Source organism: Anguilla anguilla, chromosome 9 (assembly GCF_013347855.1).
Source record: "Anguilla anguilla isolate fAngAng1 chromosome 9, fAngAng1.pri, whole genome shotgun sequence".
Taxonomy (NCBI): Eukaryota; Metazoa; Chordata; class Actinopteri; order Anguilliformes; family Anguillidae; genus Anguilla; species Anguilla anguilla.
Window position 1 is genome coordinate 28,261,387 of NC_049209.1, and position 19,014 is coordinate 28,280,400.

General features: G+C 41.5%; 1 protein-coding gene across 4 annotated transcripts; it reads left to right on the top strand.

The window, feature by feature from the left end:
* Positions 1-4,122: 4,122 nt before the first annotated feature.
* On the top strand, positions 4,123-18,906 carry LOC118235124. Of its 4 annotated transcripts, XM_035432164.1 has the most exons (5): positions 4,123-4,342; positions 11,281-11,328; positions 15,208-15,333; positions 17,549-17,703; positions 18,537-18,906. In XM_035432164.1, the coding sequence occupies exons 2-5, from the start codon at positions 11,283-11,285 to the stop codon at positions 18,789-18,791; spliced, it is 582 nt and encodes a 193-aa protein (XP_035288055.1). In that variant the 5' UTR covers positions 4,123-4,342; positions 11,281-11,282; the 3' UTR covers positions 18,792-18,906. The 4 variants fall into 4 exon arrangements, 2 of the variants coding, with proteins under 2 accessions (XP_035288055.1, XP_035288054.1); XR_004766789.1 differs by lacking the exon at positions 11,281-11,328 and having other exon boundaries at positions 4,125-4,342; XR_004766788.1 differs by lacking the exons at positions 4,123-4,342; positions 11,281-11,328 and adding an exon at positions 12,386-14,997.
* Positions 18,907-19,014: the final 108 nt, after the last annotated feature.

A 19,014-nucleotide genomic window follows, 5' to 3' on the forward strand; every position in this document is an offset into this window, starting at 1 on the left:
CAAAATCAATATTAAACTTTTTAAAAAGTTGATCCTTCGCAGGGGACACCTCTTTTTATTATTATTTGAATGAAAATGTTTTATTTTTTCAATTGCTTCTAGGTCACATGAGCCAGTTACTCAAAACAAATAGCAAATGATCCATCCATCCAGGGTGGAGCCTATCCCATGCCTATCCCATGTATTTGGCGAAAGGCAGGAATAAACCTGAGACAGGTCGGCAATCCAATCGCAGGGCACACACCATTCACACATACCTAACGCCTCTCTTGCATGTCATTGCACTGTAGGAAGAAACCAACACATGCAAGCTCCACACTGAATACCTGTTAATAAATTATTGAATTAATTTGTATATGATGCCGGTATTGTTGATAATGCTGACACTTCTGATGATGGTGTGGCGCCCCGATCCCTGATCGGTGCTCCCCACGAGACCACCAAGACGGCCGAGCCCATCGACACCAGCGGCTGCTGGGAAAAGTTGTGAGTGGGCGTTACTTACCAAACCACAGCCTGGAGACCCTGGACAGCACCAGACAGAACAACTGAGGTGACACCAGGCAGTACCATGGACAGGGCTGCAGCAGAGGGAAGGTAAGGGGAATTTTCCACTCTGCTGCACACCTGCAGCTGCTTGATAGATTGGCTGCCGGTGCCCACCTGAAGCTGCTTGCGCTGACGAGCGGGCAGGCTTTTATAGGACGGAGTGTGGCACAGTGGGTAAGGAACTGCGCTTGTAACCGAAAGGTCGCAGGTTCGATTCCCGGGTAAGGACACTGCCGTTGTACCCTTGAGCAAGGTACTTAACCTGCATTGCTTCAGTATATATCCAGCTGTATAAATGGATACAATGTAAAGTGCTATGTAAAAAGTTGTGTAAGTCGCTCTGGATAAGAGCGTCTACTAAATGCCTGTAATGTAAATGTAATGTTATAGACCAGCACAACCACAGGAAGAGAGAGCTGCTGGGGCTTTCGTCGGAGCTACACCAGGCGACTTTCTGCACCTGGACCAGAGACCGTAAGCGGCCGTGGGCCACTCTCTCCTAGGGCAGAGGAATAGATGTGACAACTTGCAAATTGTTTTGTGTAAAGAGCAACCGTGAGTCCAGGGGACCGTGTGACCGGGGGCGACGACAGGGACCGCTCAGGGCTGGACCTAGGAGGAGGTTGGAGCGCGACCGCACTGGGGAGGGAGACCTTCACCCCTACACCCCCTCTCAGACGGGAGGAGCACCAGTCGGCACCTGGAGGAAGGAGCCGGACCCGGATCGGACTGACCAAGCCCCGCCCCCCTAACCTATGTGCTTCTTGTTTCTCTCCAGAAGGGGACCGTGTGAATATCTGGAGTGGAGCACCGATACCCTGACCGGGAAGACGTTTTAGTTGTTTTTGGCTCCCCCTACCTTTACCCCCACTCGTTACCACCATTAAAGAACTTTTTGTTAACCACTACCTCAGTCTCCCTGCTCTGGTTCTTCTGGACTTCCGTCACTCAACCCCCGTTGGCTGAGAGAGTTCACAATGGATATGGCAATGGGTAACCTATTATTGTTGACATTGTTCTTGTTGTTACTGATAACAAACATAATAGTGGATTAAGTATTGTTGCAAATTATATTTTATGCCATTTTATGGCTATATTAGTCGCAGTTGGTTCAGCAGTAATATTGTTTTATTTTTCGTATAGTCTACTAATGTCCATTTTACTTAATGATGACAATCAATGATGATATCAAGAAGGTATCAGTATCCAAACTCTCGAGGAAGCCTTGGCGTATACATGGTGTAATCACACACTTGTAGACTATTGCACATCTCACTACGGTGATCAATATTGATTCTAAATGTCCTAAAACAGTCCACTCCTGTCAAATAGAATTTGGTCTTATAGGTGCCCAGACAAGAGGGTGAAAGATCAATGATCTTGGGAATCAGACCTTGCTTCCCACATCTGGCATTCACAACATGAGTGCTGGAATTTCTGTATGGCTTCCCATCCTCATAGAACCAATTATCGGTGGTGGAGTTCTGCTAGCACTCATGCTGGCTCGGGAAGAAGTATAGTCTGGTTGAAGTCTTGCATGAGTAGTCTCATAAGATGCTGATGTAGTTCCAAGACGATGGAATGGACTGTATCCATCAGTAATTTCTCAACTTAGCATTGCCTGCTATACCAAGTAGTCCCTTTGCCTTGTTATACTATGGAGATAAGGGCCCCAACTGACAGTCTGATGGGCGAGACCAATAACTTAAATTGTGCCAGGATGAGATTTTTAGCAGCAAGGTTGTCATCTGCATTGGTAGGTGGATGGGTGAGTCAATCAGGCACTCTGCGTAAAGACCTGGTTGTGCCGTGGATGAGTTACTTCTATGTGGAGAAGTTATTAAAATCTGGGAGCTGAGGACTGTCACTGGTGGACACACTGCCAATGAAGACAGACTTGTTCAGATCACTGTCATCAGGCTTCACACCAGAAGAGGCAATGATTGGCCTTCATGGTGGGGACTTCAGTCTGCTGGACTGTCACATTTTAAGGTACTGCACCTTGCAAGTCTTACAGGGTTGTTTAAGAGTAAGAAGTGTGTCCAACACCATTGGCTATCCTTGATCCATTACATTACATTACATTACAGGCATTTGGCAGACGCTCTTATCCAGAGCGACGTACAACAAAGTGTATAATCATAACCAGAAACAAGTATGACGAAACCCCTAGAGAGAAGTACCGGTCCAAGTACAGGGAACAACCGCATAGTTCAACTTGGACCCTGATGATTAAACTGATTAACACTAACAACGAGAACGGCAACAACGCAATCTATGGAAAAATAAAAATAAATAAAAATACAAGTAGTCGTTAAGACAGGCGCATCAACTAAGTCACCTATGAAACAGCTGCCTAGTTACAACCCTAAGTTTAGTCATTTACAGGGGGGAAGGGAGGGATGGGGAGAGGTGCAGCCTGAAGAGGTGGGTCTTCAGTCGTCGTTTGAAATGGGTCACAGTCTCAGCTGTTCTGACCTCCACAGGGAGGTCATTCCACCATCGTGGGGCCAGAACAGACAGGAGACGTGTTCTGGAAGTGCAGGTGCGAAGAGGGGGAGGTGCTAGGCGTCCTGAGGTAGCAGAACGGAGGTATCTGGCTGGCATGTAGGGTTTGAATATCTTGTGGAGGTATGCTGGGGCTGATCCCTTGACTGCCTGGTATGCTAGGACCAATGTTTTAAATTTGATGCGAGCTATAACAGGCAGCCAGTGGAGGGTAGTGAGCAGGGGAGTTACGTGGGAGTGTCTGGGCAGGTTGAAGACCAGACGAGCCGCAGCATTCTGAATGAGCTGCAGGGGTCTGGTGGCAGATGCCGGTAGTCCAGCCAGAAGAGAGTTGCAGTAGTCCAGGCGGGATAGAACCATTGCTTGGACCAGCAGCTGGGTTGAGTAGGTGGTGAGAAAAGGGCGGATTCTGATCCACTTCAGAACCTGGCTAGTCATCAGCTTCTTGAACTCTGGGTATATATTAGGGAAACACTTTATTACTGGAGTGTGAACAGTTTCAGCTTGAAAGTCCTTTGAGTACACTTTAAAATCCTACTTCTTTTGTTTTAATTAGTTTGCCTAATCCGGAGGTCTGCAATTGGTCTTGGAGAGCCAGATAGCCAGTTGGTTTCTGTTTGAACTTTGTTGCCAGCAGCCAATTAAGGACCAAGAAAGTTGGCTGTGATTGATCAAGTTCTGAGTAACAAAAACCATCAGACCCTTTGGCTCTCCATCATCAGAATTACAGATCCCTGGCCTAAATAAGGGAAAATTAAGTACATTTGCATTTAGGAATGTAGGATGCTTGGGTCCAGACTACGAGTATGTACATGTAGACTACAAGAAAAGCAGTAGTCCTTGAAAATAGTCATAGACACATCAAGTATTTGTAAAATACCATTCAGAAAAATCCAAAATATAATGTAACCATTATCAGTAGGTGGCAGCAGTGGATCTTTTGAAGTATGTACTCAGAGGAAGAGGAAGAGGAAGAGGAGGAGCCAAAAGAAAACAAAAAACGTTGCTGCCACACTGCCATTCAACATTTCTGCCATTTTCTTGCTTTTAAATGTATTTTAAAGAAAAGAGAAAATTGTCATCGTAATTGAAATAAAATTATTATTTGTAATTTATATAGTAGTATAAATATTTATGCACGTGCATATGTTTTAAGGAATTAAGACTATCACACGTGGTGCTGTAGGGCTTTTCTGACAAGTGGTGGACCAGGGATTTATCTGCAAGGATTAAAAGCCTGCCGATCATCATCCATTGCCATCATATACAATCCAGACATAATAAGGTCAGTTCTATCGATTTTTTTTTTTACATTTGGGGATTCAAAAGAATAGCCATATGTGGTCATTTTTTTCCATCCTCACCAAACAAAAGCCATATGTTAGATTCAAAGGAAAAGGTACGAGGTAGCAACTGTACACAATTTAACATTTTAATGCCAACACATAATTGTGCTGGAGATCAGCACTGAATTTAATTACTTGAACTAAATTAATTAAATTACTTTAATTATATGTTTTAGAGATGCACCTATCCACTTTTTTCAGTTCCAATACCGATTCCGATACATGAATTTGGATATCTGCCGATACCGATTCCGATACTAGAGCTCTTTTTTCTTGAATAATAACAATTCTATTATTATTATTATTATTATTACTATTATTATTATTATTATCGTGTCTGTCCTGGCCCCTCGCTGGTGGAATGAACTCCTCGTGGCGGTCAGAACAGCAGAGAACCTGACTACCTTCAAACGCAGACTAAAGACTCATTTCTTCAGGCTGCACCTCTCCCCACCCCTCCCTAGCCTGTAGTTTAGCTCAATGTACCTAGTATAGTTTTTATTTGGCAGGTTTTTGTCTGATTCTGATTAGGCTAATGTGATTTTAGTGCTAGTTTGTACTTGGCAGGATTGTTTGTTTGCTGAACAGGTTACCCTACAGGGTTGGAGTCCTGATCTATGTGGTCACTTCTGGCACTACAATCTTTACTTCACTCTAGTGTGTTTCTTTTGCACCTCTGCACCTTGAACTAATGCACTTGTTGTACGTCGCTCTGGATAAGAGCGTCTGCTAAATGCCTGTAATGTAATATAATGTAATGTAATATTATTATTATTATTATTATTATTATTATGTGTAAGGTTATATGAGGCTGTAATAAACACACAGCACTTCTTATTAAAAGAAATTTGTAAAATATTCAAAAAATGCATTACATTTAAATTCCAAAGGAATTTATCTGAACTGTAGGTTAAGTAGGCTTCAAATACAAACTGGTAGTAATAGGAGTGTAAATTGCAATGGCAACTCCTTTAACGTTTTGAAATACTTGAACAAATCAAGTGCACGGCAATGTATTATCAACTACTAGTAAGTAGATTTGCATAGATTAATTCAAAAGCAAAAGTAATAAGAGAATTTCAAAGAAACATCAGTTGGCTACAATGGCAAACTGACAACTCCTTAAAGGGTTTTTCAAAGTGAATATTTAAAATAAAAGTGCAAGAACTGTGTAGAGAAACGAAAATAAGTTTAAAACAACGGTCTACCTCCTCAGCGCAAGCTCCGCGTCGCTGTTTTATACACTCACTGGTCACTTTATTAGGTACACCTGTTCAACTGCTCGTTAACGCAAATATCTAATCAGCTAGTCACGTGGCAGCAACTCCATGCATTTAGGTATGTAGACATTGTCAAGACGATTTGCTGAAGTTCAAACCAAGCATCAGAAAGAGGAAGAAAGGTGGTTTAAGTGACTTTGAACGTGGCATGGTTGTTAGTGCCAGACGGGTTGGTTTGAGTATAGCAGAAACTGTTGATCTATTGGGATTTTCACGCACAACCATCTCTAGGGTTTACAGAGAATGGTCCGAAAAAGATAAAATATCCAGTTCTCTGGGCGAAAATGCCTTTTCATGCCATGTTCATGGCAGAGATCAGAGGAGAATGGCCAGACTGGTTCGAGCTGATAGAAGGGCAACAGTAACTCGAATAACCACTCGTTACAACTGAGGTATGCAGAAGACCATATCTGAACGTACAACACGTCGAACCTTGAAGCTGATGGGCTATAGCAGCAGAAGACCAACCCGGTACTAGCAAGGTGTAGGCTACCTAATAAAGTGGCCGGTGAGTGTACTTCCGGGTAGTCTACCTAGTTCGCGTAGTTTACGTTGTGTGCGACACTCGCGAACGGGCCGATCAGTCCCCTTAGTGCGGCATGTTGCGCAAGTCACGTGATTACATTTTGTTACTGACAGTTGTAGTTCTAAAGAAAATAGCCTACCTTCATTCATATTTCCAAACCTACTAAATGCTGCACCAATGACCACAAAAATGCTTAGCTAGATGTAACTTGTTGCAACGAAGACATTCACCTGACAAAAGCGCTTTTAGCCGCATATTTAACGTTGCCTATCGGTTTTGTGCATCAACTGTTATAACCTGGGGCACGTTCAATCTGAAAATGGTGCGCACCGTTTTACTACGGTTTCTGGGTTGAACGACGTGTTTCCTCGAAATGGTGTACAACGGGCTTTGAGGAACGTTTTCTCTGGTTTGGTGGGTGTGTCAGAGGTGTTACCCAATCAGCAGCGACGTGTATGCATTGGCGGCACTTTCCCACCGGAATACGCCCCCTCAGTCGGGACTGAGTGGCAAAACATGCTGCTTTTAGTAGAGGAAACTGCAAAACCGGGAGTAAAACAAACGATTATCTGCTTAAATTAAAGGCAGTTGGACTCAACAGTGATCATTACAACTTACCAGAGAACCGGTGGTCCATGGACATTCAACAAGAAATCGGAGCTATCTTTTTACAGACTGCCGAAAGCTAAAGAAAAGAGAAGCAAACGCATCGCTGCAATTCGCAGAAACAACTCGAATCCAGGCACCGAAACGTGGATTTGTGGTTGTTATTTTGTGTCAGGTATGTTGGATTCGTGGGTAAAATCGTATCTTAGTATTATCTAGCCAAGCATATAAATTATTAAGATATGATTTTACCCAAAAATCCAACATACCTGACACAAAATGACAACCGCAAAGAATTCTGGGAGAAAAAAATAAGGAGGCTGCTGGATAACTTTGTAGAACTGTTTAATTATGATGTGCGAAAACGTTTTGACTATGGGCTTAAAATTGATACATATTTATAATTTATAATAAACATCAGAGACTGATTTTTTGGAATCTGGATCGATACGTGGATCGGTGACCTCAGGCTGATATCTGATAGGTGAATTACGTCAGCATGGGAACCCGATACCGATATTGGATCGGATCGGTCGCAATTGGGATGGCAGGTATGCCGTCCCGCCAAGTTACGCCTTGGACACTCAGCCCTTAAAAACATTAAATTCTGTACATTCTCACCCCATTTCAACAGACAGAATTCATAAACAACTTCACATGTCCACACAATAAAGCCCCAAACTAAGGGGATTTTGCGTTTCTTCTTCTTCTCCTTCTTCTCCTCCTTCTCATTCTTATTTTTCCTGCCACCTATCCCACTAACAACATGTTTCCCCATTTGACACTCTACCGACACCAGCCAAATCTTCACCTGCACAACCCAATCAAAAACTTGCATACATACGCCTAGTGGGCAAGGTTACAGTCTTGGGAACATGGGGTCCTAGGTTCAAGCCCAGCTAGGAACATATTTTTGTAACCTGCTTTTACCCTCACTAATAATTGTCTACTATTTCTCAATTATTGCTTTTGCACCATATCTACCCGCCGTTCACCGAACGTATACACTGCATTATGACGTACCATCTGCACGTTCAGTTATTAACTGGCTACAATATTGCAAAGCCATGTGGATTCAACGGGAGCTCTTCTGTGCTTACTGGCCTGTGTTCTTCTTTAAAACCACGGACAGGTTTGCTAATGATATTTCAAGCATTGCATAGCTATGTCATGGTGCTGCACTAACAAAGTCACAGACTGGTAAACCTCCGGTTGAAGGATTGAATCCCGCCTCGCCCGCAGGCAGATAATTTCCTCTTTTACACTAACGTTTTCTTACGCTTATATTTTCTTTACCAAAACTCACTCACGACCACCCATATGCATTTCATGATGGCAAATGTATTCCTTTTATTAAAAAGTTACACCAGTTCACCACTGTGCCATTTCTACTAACTATATTTCTTCACTTGGCTACCGTACAAAACCTTCTTATCAGCAAACGCCATGTTTCTACATTCATGTTACCTCGCCCTGTTCTCTATCTAGCCACATACAAACAATTACTACGTATGTACGTTCTGCAACTCCCCATTAAAACATTACATTTAAAATCATGACTCACTCATAATTATAACTACTAGTACTGAACATGAGAAAAGCACATCAGTGCAACAGATTTCACAAATTACTTAATCCTCCACTTTAATGACTACTGCTTTATACAGACTGTTATATATACTATTCGATAAGGAAACTAAGCTCGCTCATGGTCACTTCATTTACTTCGCACTATAGTCTGTGATCATGTCAACCTTCACCTTCATGCCCATTCTGCTAAAAACATATTGTTTCAACTACGCAATTTCATCATTTCTCCTCATTTCTCTCACACTGTTGTTATTTTCTCATATGCAAAGCCTGCTGGGACATATACGTCTGCTCCTATTCTCCACTATCAAGTTTTCCGGTTCTAGCTTAGCAAAACAGCGAAGAGGATTCCTACCTGCAGATAAGCCTATCAAAATGCCTTATTAACCTTACAAACACTAAAAGTGCACCTCCATGAAATAACAGACAACGGAGCAGGACAGAAGGGTACACAAGTTGCGACCTAGGGAGCTCTAATTCTACGGGCTTGCTGATTCTTTTGTCAAACAAGGCTCATTGGATGGCCGTCAAATCCGTGAGTACATACACTGGCCATATTTCACCTGCGTTTCTGATGATTTTACACTTACGCCACCGCACCCTTTGTCACAGCCACTGTTTTACATATATAGCAAACAGAAACTGCTAAACGGTACATGCTAATCAGACTGTACAAATTCACACAAGGATAGCCATAATCCACAACCGTTTCTTAAAGGGTAGGGTCACTTTGCATTTCTCAATCTCATAATAAAACGCTTTGCAAAAAGAAATGATATCTCATAAAAAAACACATTTTCAACGTATAAAAATGCCAAGTTACTCACACATACAAGACATACACCGTCTATAACTCATTCATTCAGACTGCCAAAATCCAGGCCTGCCAATAAAAGTATTGATATCAAAATGACGCCAAGTTACGGTACTACAAACAATATAGGCTATCTAGCCTCACCGAAATTAAATAAGATGTATTCCAAAGCAATGCTACCCAATATTTCCTCAATTCTTTCAAGTCACTTGGCCCTGTGTTTTGTAATCTTACCATTTTACAATGTCATGCAAACTTTGTGCCGGATCAAAGTGTCAAATATTTCGAATTGCCTAATGGAACACATTGAAATTCATGTAGAAAACTGCTGGTGAGTAACTACAGGAAGCATTTTTCTCCAGAAAACATATGTTTATACTTGCTTCTGAACTGAATTTGAGTAAATGTACAAGTGATTGTATATTTGCTACGTACAATAAATACTGCATGTAAAATACATATTGTACATACATACATAGAGAACTTCTTTATCCCCATGGGGACATTTCCCTTGGAGCATGTTACATTCACATTTACGAACAGACATTTATACCAAGAAACATACAATCATTCACGCAACAGAAAGGCTGGGCAGCGAAATACATACATACCAATACAAATTGGACATATAGATGCCTATTCAATCAATCTTGACTGTGAGAAAGCCATCCACACATATGTTTGGCCTGTCCATGTACTGCATGCTTATACACACAGGGCCAAGTGACTTGAAAGAATTGAGGAAATATTGTGTAGCATTGCTTTGGAATACATCTTATTTAATTTCGGTGAGGCAAGATAGCCTATATTGTTTATAGTACCGCAACTTGGCGTCATTTTGATATCAATACTTTTAATGGCAGGCCTGGATTTTGGCAGTCTGAATGAATGAGTTATAGACGGTGTATGTCTTGTATGTGTGAGTAACTTGGCATTTTTGGACATTGAAAACGTGTTTTTTATGAGATTATGTTTACTGGTTCAAGTGTATTATTAGCCTACTTTACCTCACTTTTCTTTAAAACTTAATCCAAATTATTTTTTTCAAGAACACTCTGAAATCAAGTGATGTTGGATGAAAAGAACTCAAATGGCCTTTTACATAATTTAAACAAATTTGTTAGCCTCTAAGATTTGTTTTTAGGGGGATGCATTGCTGGCTTGATAGTTTGCCAACCACGACTATATTCACACAGAATTTACATTTTTTAAATGTAGCCTATGCCCTAGATCAGTTACATTCAATAAGATAAAGTTGTGAAGGAATGACTTCAAAGCAATATTACACATAAGCTAATATCTGTGAGTGGATAGCAACTTCTCGGTTGAATGAAAAATAAAAACAATAAAAATCAGTGTGAAAATCTGTTGGATCAGTGGTGTATGTGGTGTTTAGAGGAGGGGGATGTGTGTGGTGAGGGTTTGTAAAGTGCAAACTCAAAGAAACCAAAATGAAAGCGTGGAGATGGGGGAAGGGAGAGGAGGCCGATGTGGGCACCTTTTATAAACTGCAGGACCCAGCCTGTCCAAGCACACCACACCAACTGACGACCCTCCAAACTCTACCGACCAGCCTTCTGCAACAGACGAGCAAACGAGAGAACCCAGCATGCAGAGTAGGTGTGACGGGTGACTCACAGTTGGCTCTAGCATTGCTGTGGGATGGGAGGACTGTCAGTTGACTGGGATGACTGTCCTCTAGTTTCACACAAAATGAATGCACTTCGTAGAAAGTAAACGTAGTGAAATAAATAATTTTCTTATTAGGAATAAATTAGCCTCCTGCATGAACTGTGTGTAGCTGAATAGGGTAGGCCTACGCTATTGTAATTTAATGTCTGTCATAATGGTGGTACTTGGAGAGGCAAATATTTCTGAGGTGGTACGCAGTGTAAAAAGTTTGAGAACCACTGATTTATTGCATATTGATTAGTTGACAGAATATATTTTTTGTTCATCAGCTGGTTTTTAGTGCTGTGCTATTCCATCACTCATGTCATGTCTTCTTTTTTTTTTTTTTTTTTTGGTCCTCATCACTGATCGAATGGCCTGAAATAACAGTGATGACTCAGTGTACTTCGCTTGGAGAAAATGAAGTCGACCTTCCAGGTAATTTTGAAAACAAGAATTAAAAAAAAAACCACATGGTCGGTTAACAGTGATCTGGTATAATCCACCTTGAGAGATACACACATTTGACAGACATATAACGAAAAGGCTAGTAATAGTAATGGCTTCCCTAGTGTCACTGTCATTTGGTATAAGAGATGAATGGTGGCAGTAGATTGGATGAAAGGAGGTGAGGAAATGAGAAGTATTGGGACCGACGAGCTGCCTACTACATGGGCTGCTGTTTCTTGTTCCCCACAATAAGAGCATCTTCTGTCAACTTGTTTATTCATCAAGAAAAAGATTAGGCTACTGTTTTAGACCTGTGTGTCCTAATCTTAATCGGTGTTTACATTGCCCCCCTTCCCATTCCCCCCTTCAGGTCCTGTTTTTCAGAACCATTAATCCTAAACAAATGACGGTCCTTACTTTTCCCTGACCCACTCCTCTTGCAGTCATTTTTAATTTTAATTTTATTTACTCCTTTAACCTCTGATTTACTGATTTTTACGTCTATCTGTATATGGTCTGTCTTGAATGACTTCAGCCATTTTACGAGCTGAAAAGGCATTGTAAAGCAATTCAATTCACTCGGTTGTCATTTTGTGTCAGGTATGTTGGATTTTTGGGTAAAATCATACCTTAAGTTGTGTACTGTACTGACTACTTATCAATTAAATACTTAGCATCTTTCATTTATATTCTGTGTAACTGTAAAGTTTTTGTCAGCATTTATTAAAAAACATCCATGATGATGAGCCTTGTGTTCTACAAACAAAGGGGGGATGGTTAGATAGTATTAGCTAGCCAACCATATAAATTATTAAGGTATGATTTTACTCAAAAATCCAACATACCTGACACAAAATAGCAATCGCAAATCCACGTTCCGATGGTTCTTTCGGAAATAACCGACTTCACGAGTTGACGAGGACCGGCCGAATGCACCATCAGTCCCGACTGAGGGGACGTATTCCAGTGGGAAAGTGACGTCAATGCATACACCCAGACAGGTCATTTGATCGTCCTCGCCCCCGCCCCCGCCCCCGCCCCCGCCACCGCCAAACGAGGACACGTTTAAGCCGACTGGGACATTCGGTGGTTACCGACATCCACAATTGAGCGGAGAGCAAAACAAGTGGCGCCAAATTCAGTTTTATACAAACAATTGCAAGAAGCTATTTTGAACGACTGCGATCTCGGTGCGGTATAATGTGGGTCGCTATGGCAGGTAGTGGAGGAGGTTTTGGAGACGAGGGCGAAGAAATTGCGTTTGAAGAAATTGCTGTCTCAGGTAAGAGAGGACCAGAGAATGAGGACAACAACGAGATGCGGTTTGTGTGGAGGAAAACGGTTGGTGAGGAATTTAACGTCATTCTGAAATCCAAGCAGGGTAGTGAAGTGAACTCGCTGAGTCCGATTATAGCCTACATAACAGCTGATTTGAAGAAAGCTATAGGAGACATAGAGATGGCGATAGTCCTATATAATGGGGGTGTAGGCCTATTGATTAAATGCAAAAGTGCGAAACATTGAGCTATGAGAGTGTCAGTGTCTGCAAAAAAGAGGCGACAGAAACTGCACCCCATTCCAGTTATGGGTCCCTCATAGGCTATACACTTCACTTCAGTGAACGTGCGAGACAGTTAACTCTATTGCCTTTCGTTGGCCAGCTAACGCTGCTAGAAACCGTTACAATAGGCTATGCACCACTGGAGCATTTTCCATTTAATGTTATTGCTCTTAGTATCAGCCAAAATATTCCACTTTTGGTCATTACTGTTATCGTTTATAAGTTTCCATTATTCCACTGCCACAACACGTTGCGCAGAATAATAGGAATGTGATATTACTCCTCTTGCGCAAGACATAACACCACCGAAGAAACATGAACATCTCTCCCACACACCCAAAAGAGAGCGTTTCCCCGAACACAACAGGTTCTCACGGAGTTAAGAAGCCAAATATTTCATCCAGTCATGTTCACGGAGCAGCCTCACTGCATGGTAGCCTATTAATCTGACCTCAGAGCAAATATGGTACAAATCCACGGCTTTTCGTGATACTTAACTAACGTTAGATTCCACTAGCTACCAAGTGTGTTCGTGTGTGTTCACACATGCAGTAGAAGAGCAGATGCTTTTGCTGTGGAGTCTCTGCGTGTGCGTGCGCCATAGTAGACTAAAAGCCGGGCACCCACCGCACGCGTATCGACCGCGAACGCACTAGAAACCGTTACAATAGGCTATGCATCACTGGAGCATTTTCCATTTAATGTTATTGCTCTTAGTATCAGCCAAAATATTCCACTTTTGGTCATTACTGTTATCGTTTATAAGTTTCCATTATTAATGTACCAAGAGTTTCAGACGCAAACATAGGCTACTCATTCTTTACAGTTGTCATGAGTTTTGTTTGAGTTTTGGTTTGCGGGTGCAAGAGTAGCGTAAAGATACGGTGGACATGTGGTTATATAGGTTAGTGTCAACAAACCTAACAACACTGCCACAACACGTTGCGCAGAATAATAGGAATGTGACATTACACCTCTTGAGCAAGACATAACACCACCGAAGAAACACGAACATCTCTCCCACACACGGAACCAGTGGAGACACGCTACGCGCCGCGCTGTGCTGCTTACGCGCCGCTTACGCTACGCGTGCGGTGGGTGCCCGGCGTTAACACTCGCGCTGCACACAGCATATTCTGTAGAGCATTTTACATTAATACATTTAGCGGTAATTTGACTTCAACATTTTGAAAGGTATGCGGGATTCTGTTCGCTAAAGCTGATCTATGGAGCTTTGGAACTTTGATTTAATCACTCGGCAAACCCCAGGCCAGCCTGGAGTTGAATGGCTACAAAAAACGTGATAACTTGATAGTTTATTTGAAAAAGTAAAACCTTGAAATTTATAATTGAATTGCATAATTGAAACTGAAAGATTTGCCCATTTAGAATGTTGGCTTTTGGCTGTGAATACAACACATCAACATGAGTGCATTGGTTGAGTTTTAAATAATTTATGGAAAAGTTAAAAGATCGTTCAGAGGCCATTAATAAATTAAAATGTGTCCTTAATTAAAAAATATTTTTCTTGACTAACTCTGTTTGGTTTTTAATTTTAATGACGCTTCAATGTAAGGTGGATTTAGATAAATAACCTCTTTCATTGCAAATAGATATTTCACTTCAGACTCAGCCACAAATTCCGTTTGCCCGTTAAACGTGATAACTTTTTTCATTAGATAAATGAAATTATAACTAAACTTGTTGAATTATGTTTACTCAGGTTCCCTTTGTCATTTACATTTAATCTGAAGATCTGAAACCATTCAGTGTGACAAATATTCAATAATATAGGAAATCCGGAAGGAGGAAAATAACTAGATAATCTGCAGTTTGTCAGTGACAGCCAGTGACAGTGACAGCCCTCTCCTGAGCTGATATACCCTCTCCTGAGCTGAGTAACCCTTCCTCAGCTTATATACCCTCTCTTGAGCTGAGTAACCTCTCCTGAGCTGATATACCCTCTCCTGAGCTGACATTCTCTCTCCTGAGCTGATATATACCCTCTCCTGAGCTGACATTCTCTCTCCTGAGCTGATATATACCCTCTCCTGAGCTGACATTCTCTCTCCTGAGCTGATACACTCTTTCCTGTGGTAAGTAACCTTTCCTTAGCTGATATACCGTCTCCTGAGGTGAGTAATCTCTCCTGAGCCGAGTAACCCTTTCTGGGCTTATATACCCTCTCTTGAGCTGAGTAACCTTTCCTGAGCTGATATAAGCTCTTCTGAGCTCATGTACCCTCTCCTGAGCTGATATACTCTCTCTTGAGCAGAGTAACCTCTCATTCTGCTTCTGACCAACAGATGATGAATGTGATTCCCTGATGAGGGACAGATGTACCAGGAAAATAATCAAGAACAAGGACCACCAGTTCCTCGTTGTGGAACCTAACGGCTCCTTGAAGTTTGAGTACAGAAATGACGTATCAGGTAAATCTGCTTCACTCTTGGCAACCACTACACACTTAGACCACAACCAATTCAGAATGCAGCTGCTAGAGCTTTAACTAATACAAATAAATCTGAACATATTACCCCAGTTATCAGATCTATGCACTGGCTTCCAGTGTGTCCGAGAATTGATTTGAAAATTCTGCTACTTTTTTATAAACCACTAAATGATATAGCCCCGAAATACATCTATGACATGCTCTTGAGATACAAAACCTCCAGACCTCTCAGATCTTCTGGATCCAGTCTTCTAAACTGCATTGTTATTATGCACCACATTGGTGGAACAATATGTTCTTTCTAAAGCACATTGAATTGTCACTGGAAATGAAATGTGCTGTATAAATAAACTTGCCTTGCCCTGGCATCAACATTTTGTCAGTGATATAGCACATGAATCCATTTATATTTCAGTGTTCAAAGCAATAATCAAATATATACATGATATGTTCTGAGTAAGGACCCACACGCAGACCAGGGAAATCCAAAAAACGTTGTCTTTAATCAGTCCGAGGTTCGAAGCCAGGTAATCAGGGAGAGGACGGTGCCGAATCGAGTTTCCAAAAGAATAGTGAAAAGACAGGCAAAAAATCAAAAACCAGGAGATCACAATGGCGAAGGTACAAAGGGACAGGCAAAAGAGAAGTCAAGGCAAAGCGAAGGTCAAACCAGAAGCAAACAAAACCAAAAGGGGCAGGCAAACTCGAAGTCGGGCAAAGGGGTGTCGCAGGAATCTCGATAGACAAAGGCTTACTAATAATCGGCACAATGAATTCGATCAACGTTCCGACTCTGAGCTGGTGGAAAAGACTGACATTTATACACTGGGGAAGGTAACAATCAAGGAGGGGTTAAGTGAGTGAGGGAGGAGTAACAAACAACATCCAGGTGAAGAACATTAGGAAAACTAATTCAATGACAGGGGACTGACAAAACGCGGACTGGAATCACATAGACAACAATGATAATAGACGGCCTGGGTGAAGCAGGTAAAACACGTGCAGAGAGAGAGAGGTGCAGTTAGAGCAAGAGACAGGTGCAGGCAATTGCAGAACTCAGCGTTAGAGCAGGCTAGAAAGAAAAGGGGCGGAGCTACAGCGCAGCATGGAAAAGGGGAGACTGGTTAATGTATTAGTATAGTGATCTAAACTATCAAAAATCCAAAACTAGTGCGTGTTAGTCCATTAGTAATATTCACATGTTAGTATATTAGTGAGGTTAGTACTTTACAATCTATAAATTAGTAGGGATTAGTAGAAATTAGTAAAACTAGAAATAAGCAGGAAGTAAGTAAAGCGAGACTGGAAAGAAGGGGGGAAACCACGAAAACCCGGAACCACCCGAATAGTGAAATCACACAAGTACAGGGGAGTGAAGCAGCTCAGGGAACACAGACACAGAGACAGTACTGGGGAGACAAGTGACCGGGAATACAGACTACAACATATACACATGCATTATTTACCTCGTCCTAAGGCTGAGGTTATGATTGAATTAGCATTTATTCTCAGTTTTGACTGAATATTAAATGCAAGTGTTTTTTCTTCACATACACTGTTTGGTTCAACACTAAAATTTACCCACTCTTCTGTGTGTGAGAGAAAGGGAACAATTACATTTTTTGTTTTAATTTATTTTATGCCAGATTTTATACCATTTTCCCAACCTCAAATTCAGATTAACTTGTTGATCTCCTGCCAGCAACCCTTCCTGCCGACATCAGGAGGTGGCAGACATGTGACCCCTCCAATTCACGTGGCGCCTATTCTTGCTATTGTCCGCCCTGCAGACGCACCACCAATCATATACTGCCCATGTCCTTGGAGGATAACGAGATCAGTATATTCTCGGTTTATGTGTCTGCAGGAGCCTGGTTTGACCAGGAGTGGCTGCTAGAGAGTGTTGAGACCAACAGGACTAGCTGGCTTAACCCCTATCGTTCCCTGGTGCCAATGTGGCTCTCCATAGCAGACCATAGCTCAAACACCCAGTCACAAGGCTACCGCTTTTGCTGTGGAATGAGCGTTTTTTCAGCGCAAGGCACCCAGAGGCCCCGAACAATTGAACTTGAAACAAATACTTATTGAATGAATCCTGGTCCTGAATTCTAGTCTTTGGTAATGGACATGTGTGTAAAACAAACTAGTTGTTTGTTTGCTGTTTCAATTTTTAACTTTTTTTCCCCAATTTTCAGATGATAGCTGCTTCTTGTTCCAGATGTATAAGAACAATTGCCAAAGCACACCCAGGGGAGTAGCCATCATAATCCATGTCCTCCTCAATGAGCAGCAGTGCGTTCTGAGTTGCGTTGAAGAGGGAAATCAGAAATACGTTTATGCAAAACAACCGGTAAGCTGCTAAGGGTGTGGGACAAACATTTCATTCACCGCCTGCCCATGTAAATCCCTTGCCAACATCTTCCCATATCCACACTTGGGACATCACCAAAACTTGGTCTTGCCCCCCTGTGCATGCTGTGTCTTGTTGCAGCCAGTCTCGATCAGTTAAGGGCACTGAAAACATGCTTGCATCCTTGGGTTGTTTGTCCTTAATCTTAGTAGCACAATACAGGTTTGGCTCGTTGCCATTTGCTTTCAGCGTATTTCCACAGATGGTTTAGTTTTAGTGACTGGGTTACTATAATGTCACCAGTTAGCACTTTCTCCTGTCAGGCCATAATTGAATAAAAAGAAAGGAATTTTGCACATAGTAAATTAATTGATAATATTCATTTATCTGATTGACTACCAGTCCCGGGGTGTGATATTTATTCTATGCTTAGCTGTTTCTGACATACTGTATGACCTTAACATTCAAATCCACCACTGAAATTTTGTGGACCAGGGGTTCTCAAATTCAATCATGGGTGCGCCCTGCATCTGCTAACAGTTAAAAACCCTGAAATGTAACAAGCTATCAATTGTTCATAAGTAGACACTTCATATGTATTGTGGAATATTATAATTTGACCAAATATAATTTCTTTGCAACTTCATTACATTTTCTGACGCATTGTTGGTTTGTTGATCGCTGTGTCTGCTGAGCCAACGCATGATACTAAGTTGTCAGCCATTCAATATTTTACGGTTTTCAAACCACCAGATTGTCAACCAGACTTTTGTGTCTCCAAACCCTTATCCCTCTGCAGTGCATTGAGCTCTATCATTTCCTTTCATTTTCAGGAGTCCCCCCTGCCAGATATAATTGAGGACTCCCAACATGAAGCTGTGTTCTTTCTACAGAGAGTTAGACCACCTGTAGTCATCCCAGGAAGAGGGGAACAGTATGGGAAATACAAGCTAGAATCTGCTAAGTGGCCAAACTGGTATTTTAGCTTTAGAGGTGTAGCTGAAGTCACAGAACCTGTTCTGAGCAAAGTCACTGATGATATTGTCAATGAACAGATTGAAGTTTCCATTATGTCACCAACTTCATAAATTTAAAAAACAGATGATAAACAACATCTAATAAAAAAACAACAATTTGTATAAAAAGTAAAACATAAATAAATTTAAAAAATTTAAAAAGAGAAATAAAAGTGAACTCATCAGATCTCTGTTTAAAATACAACATACTTTCTTTGCACTCATCACCCTCTCATGTCATTTTCCTTTCGAAAGTCACTAGAATTCAGTTATTTCACCGCTGTTCCATAAAAAT

Coding starts and splice junctions, on each gene's coding strand:
- LOC118235124 (XM_035432163.1), top strand. CDS start 12,541: ATGTGGGTCGCTATGGCAGGTAGTGGAGGAGGTTTTGGAGACGAGGGC. Junction 12,623..15,207: donor TGAAGAAATTGCTGTCTCAG/GTAAGAGAGGAC, acceptor TCTGACCAACAG/ATGATGAATGTGATTCCCTG. Junction 15,334..17,548: donor GTACAGAAATGACGTATCAG/GTAAATCTGCTT, acceptor CCCAATTTTCAG/ATGATAGCTGCTTCTTGTTC.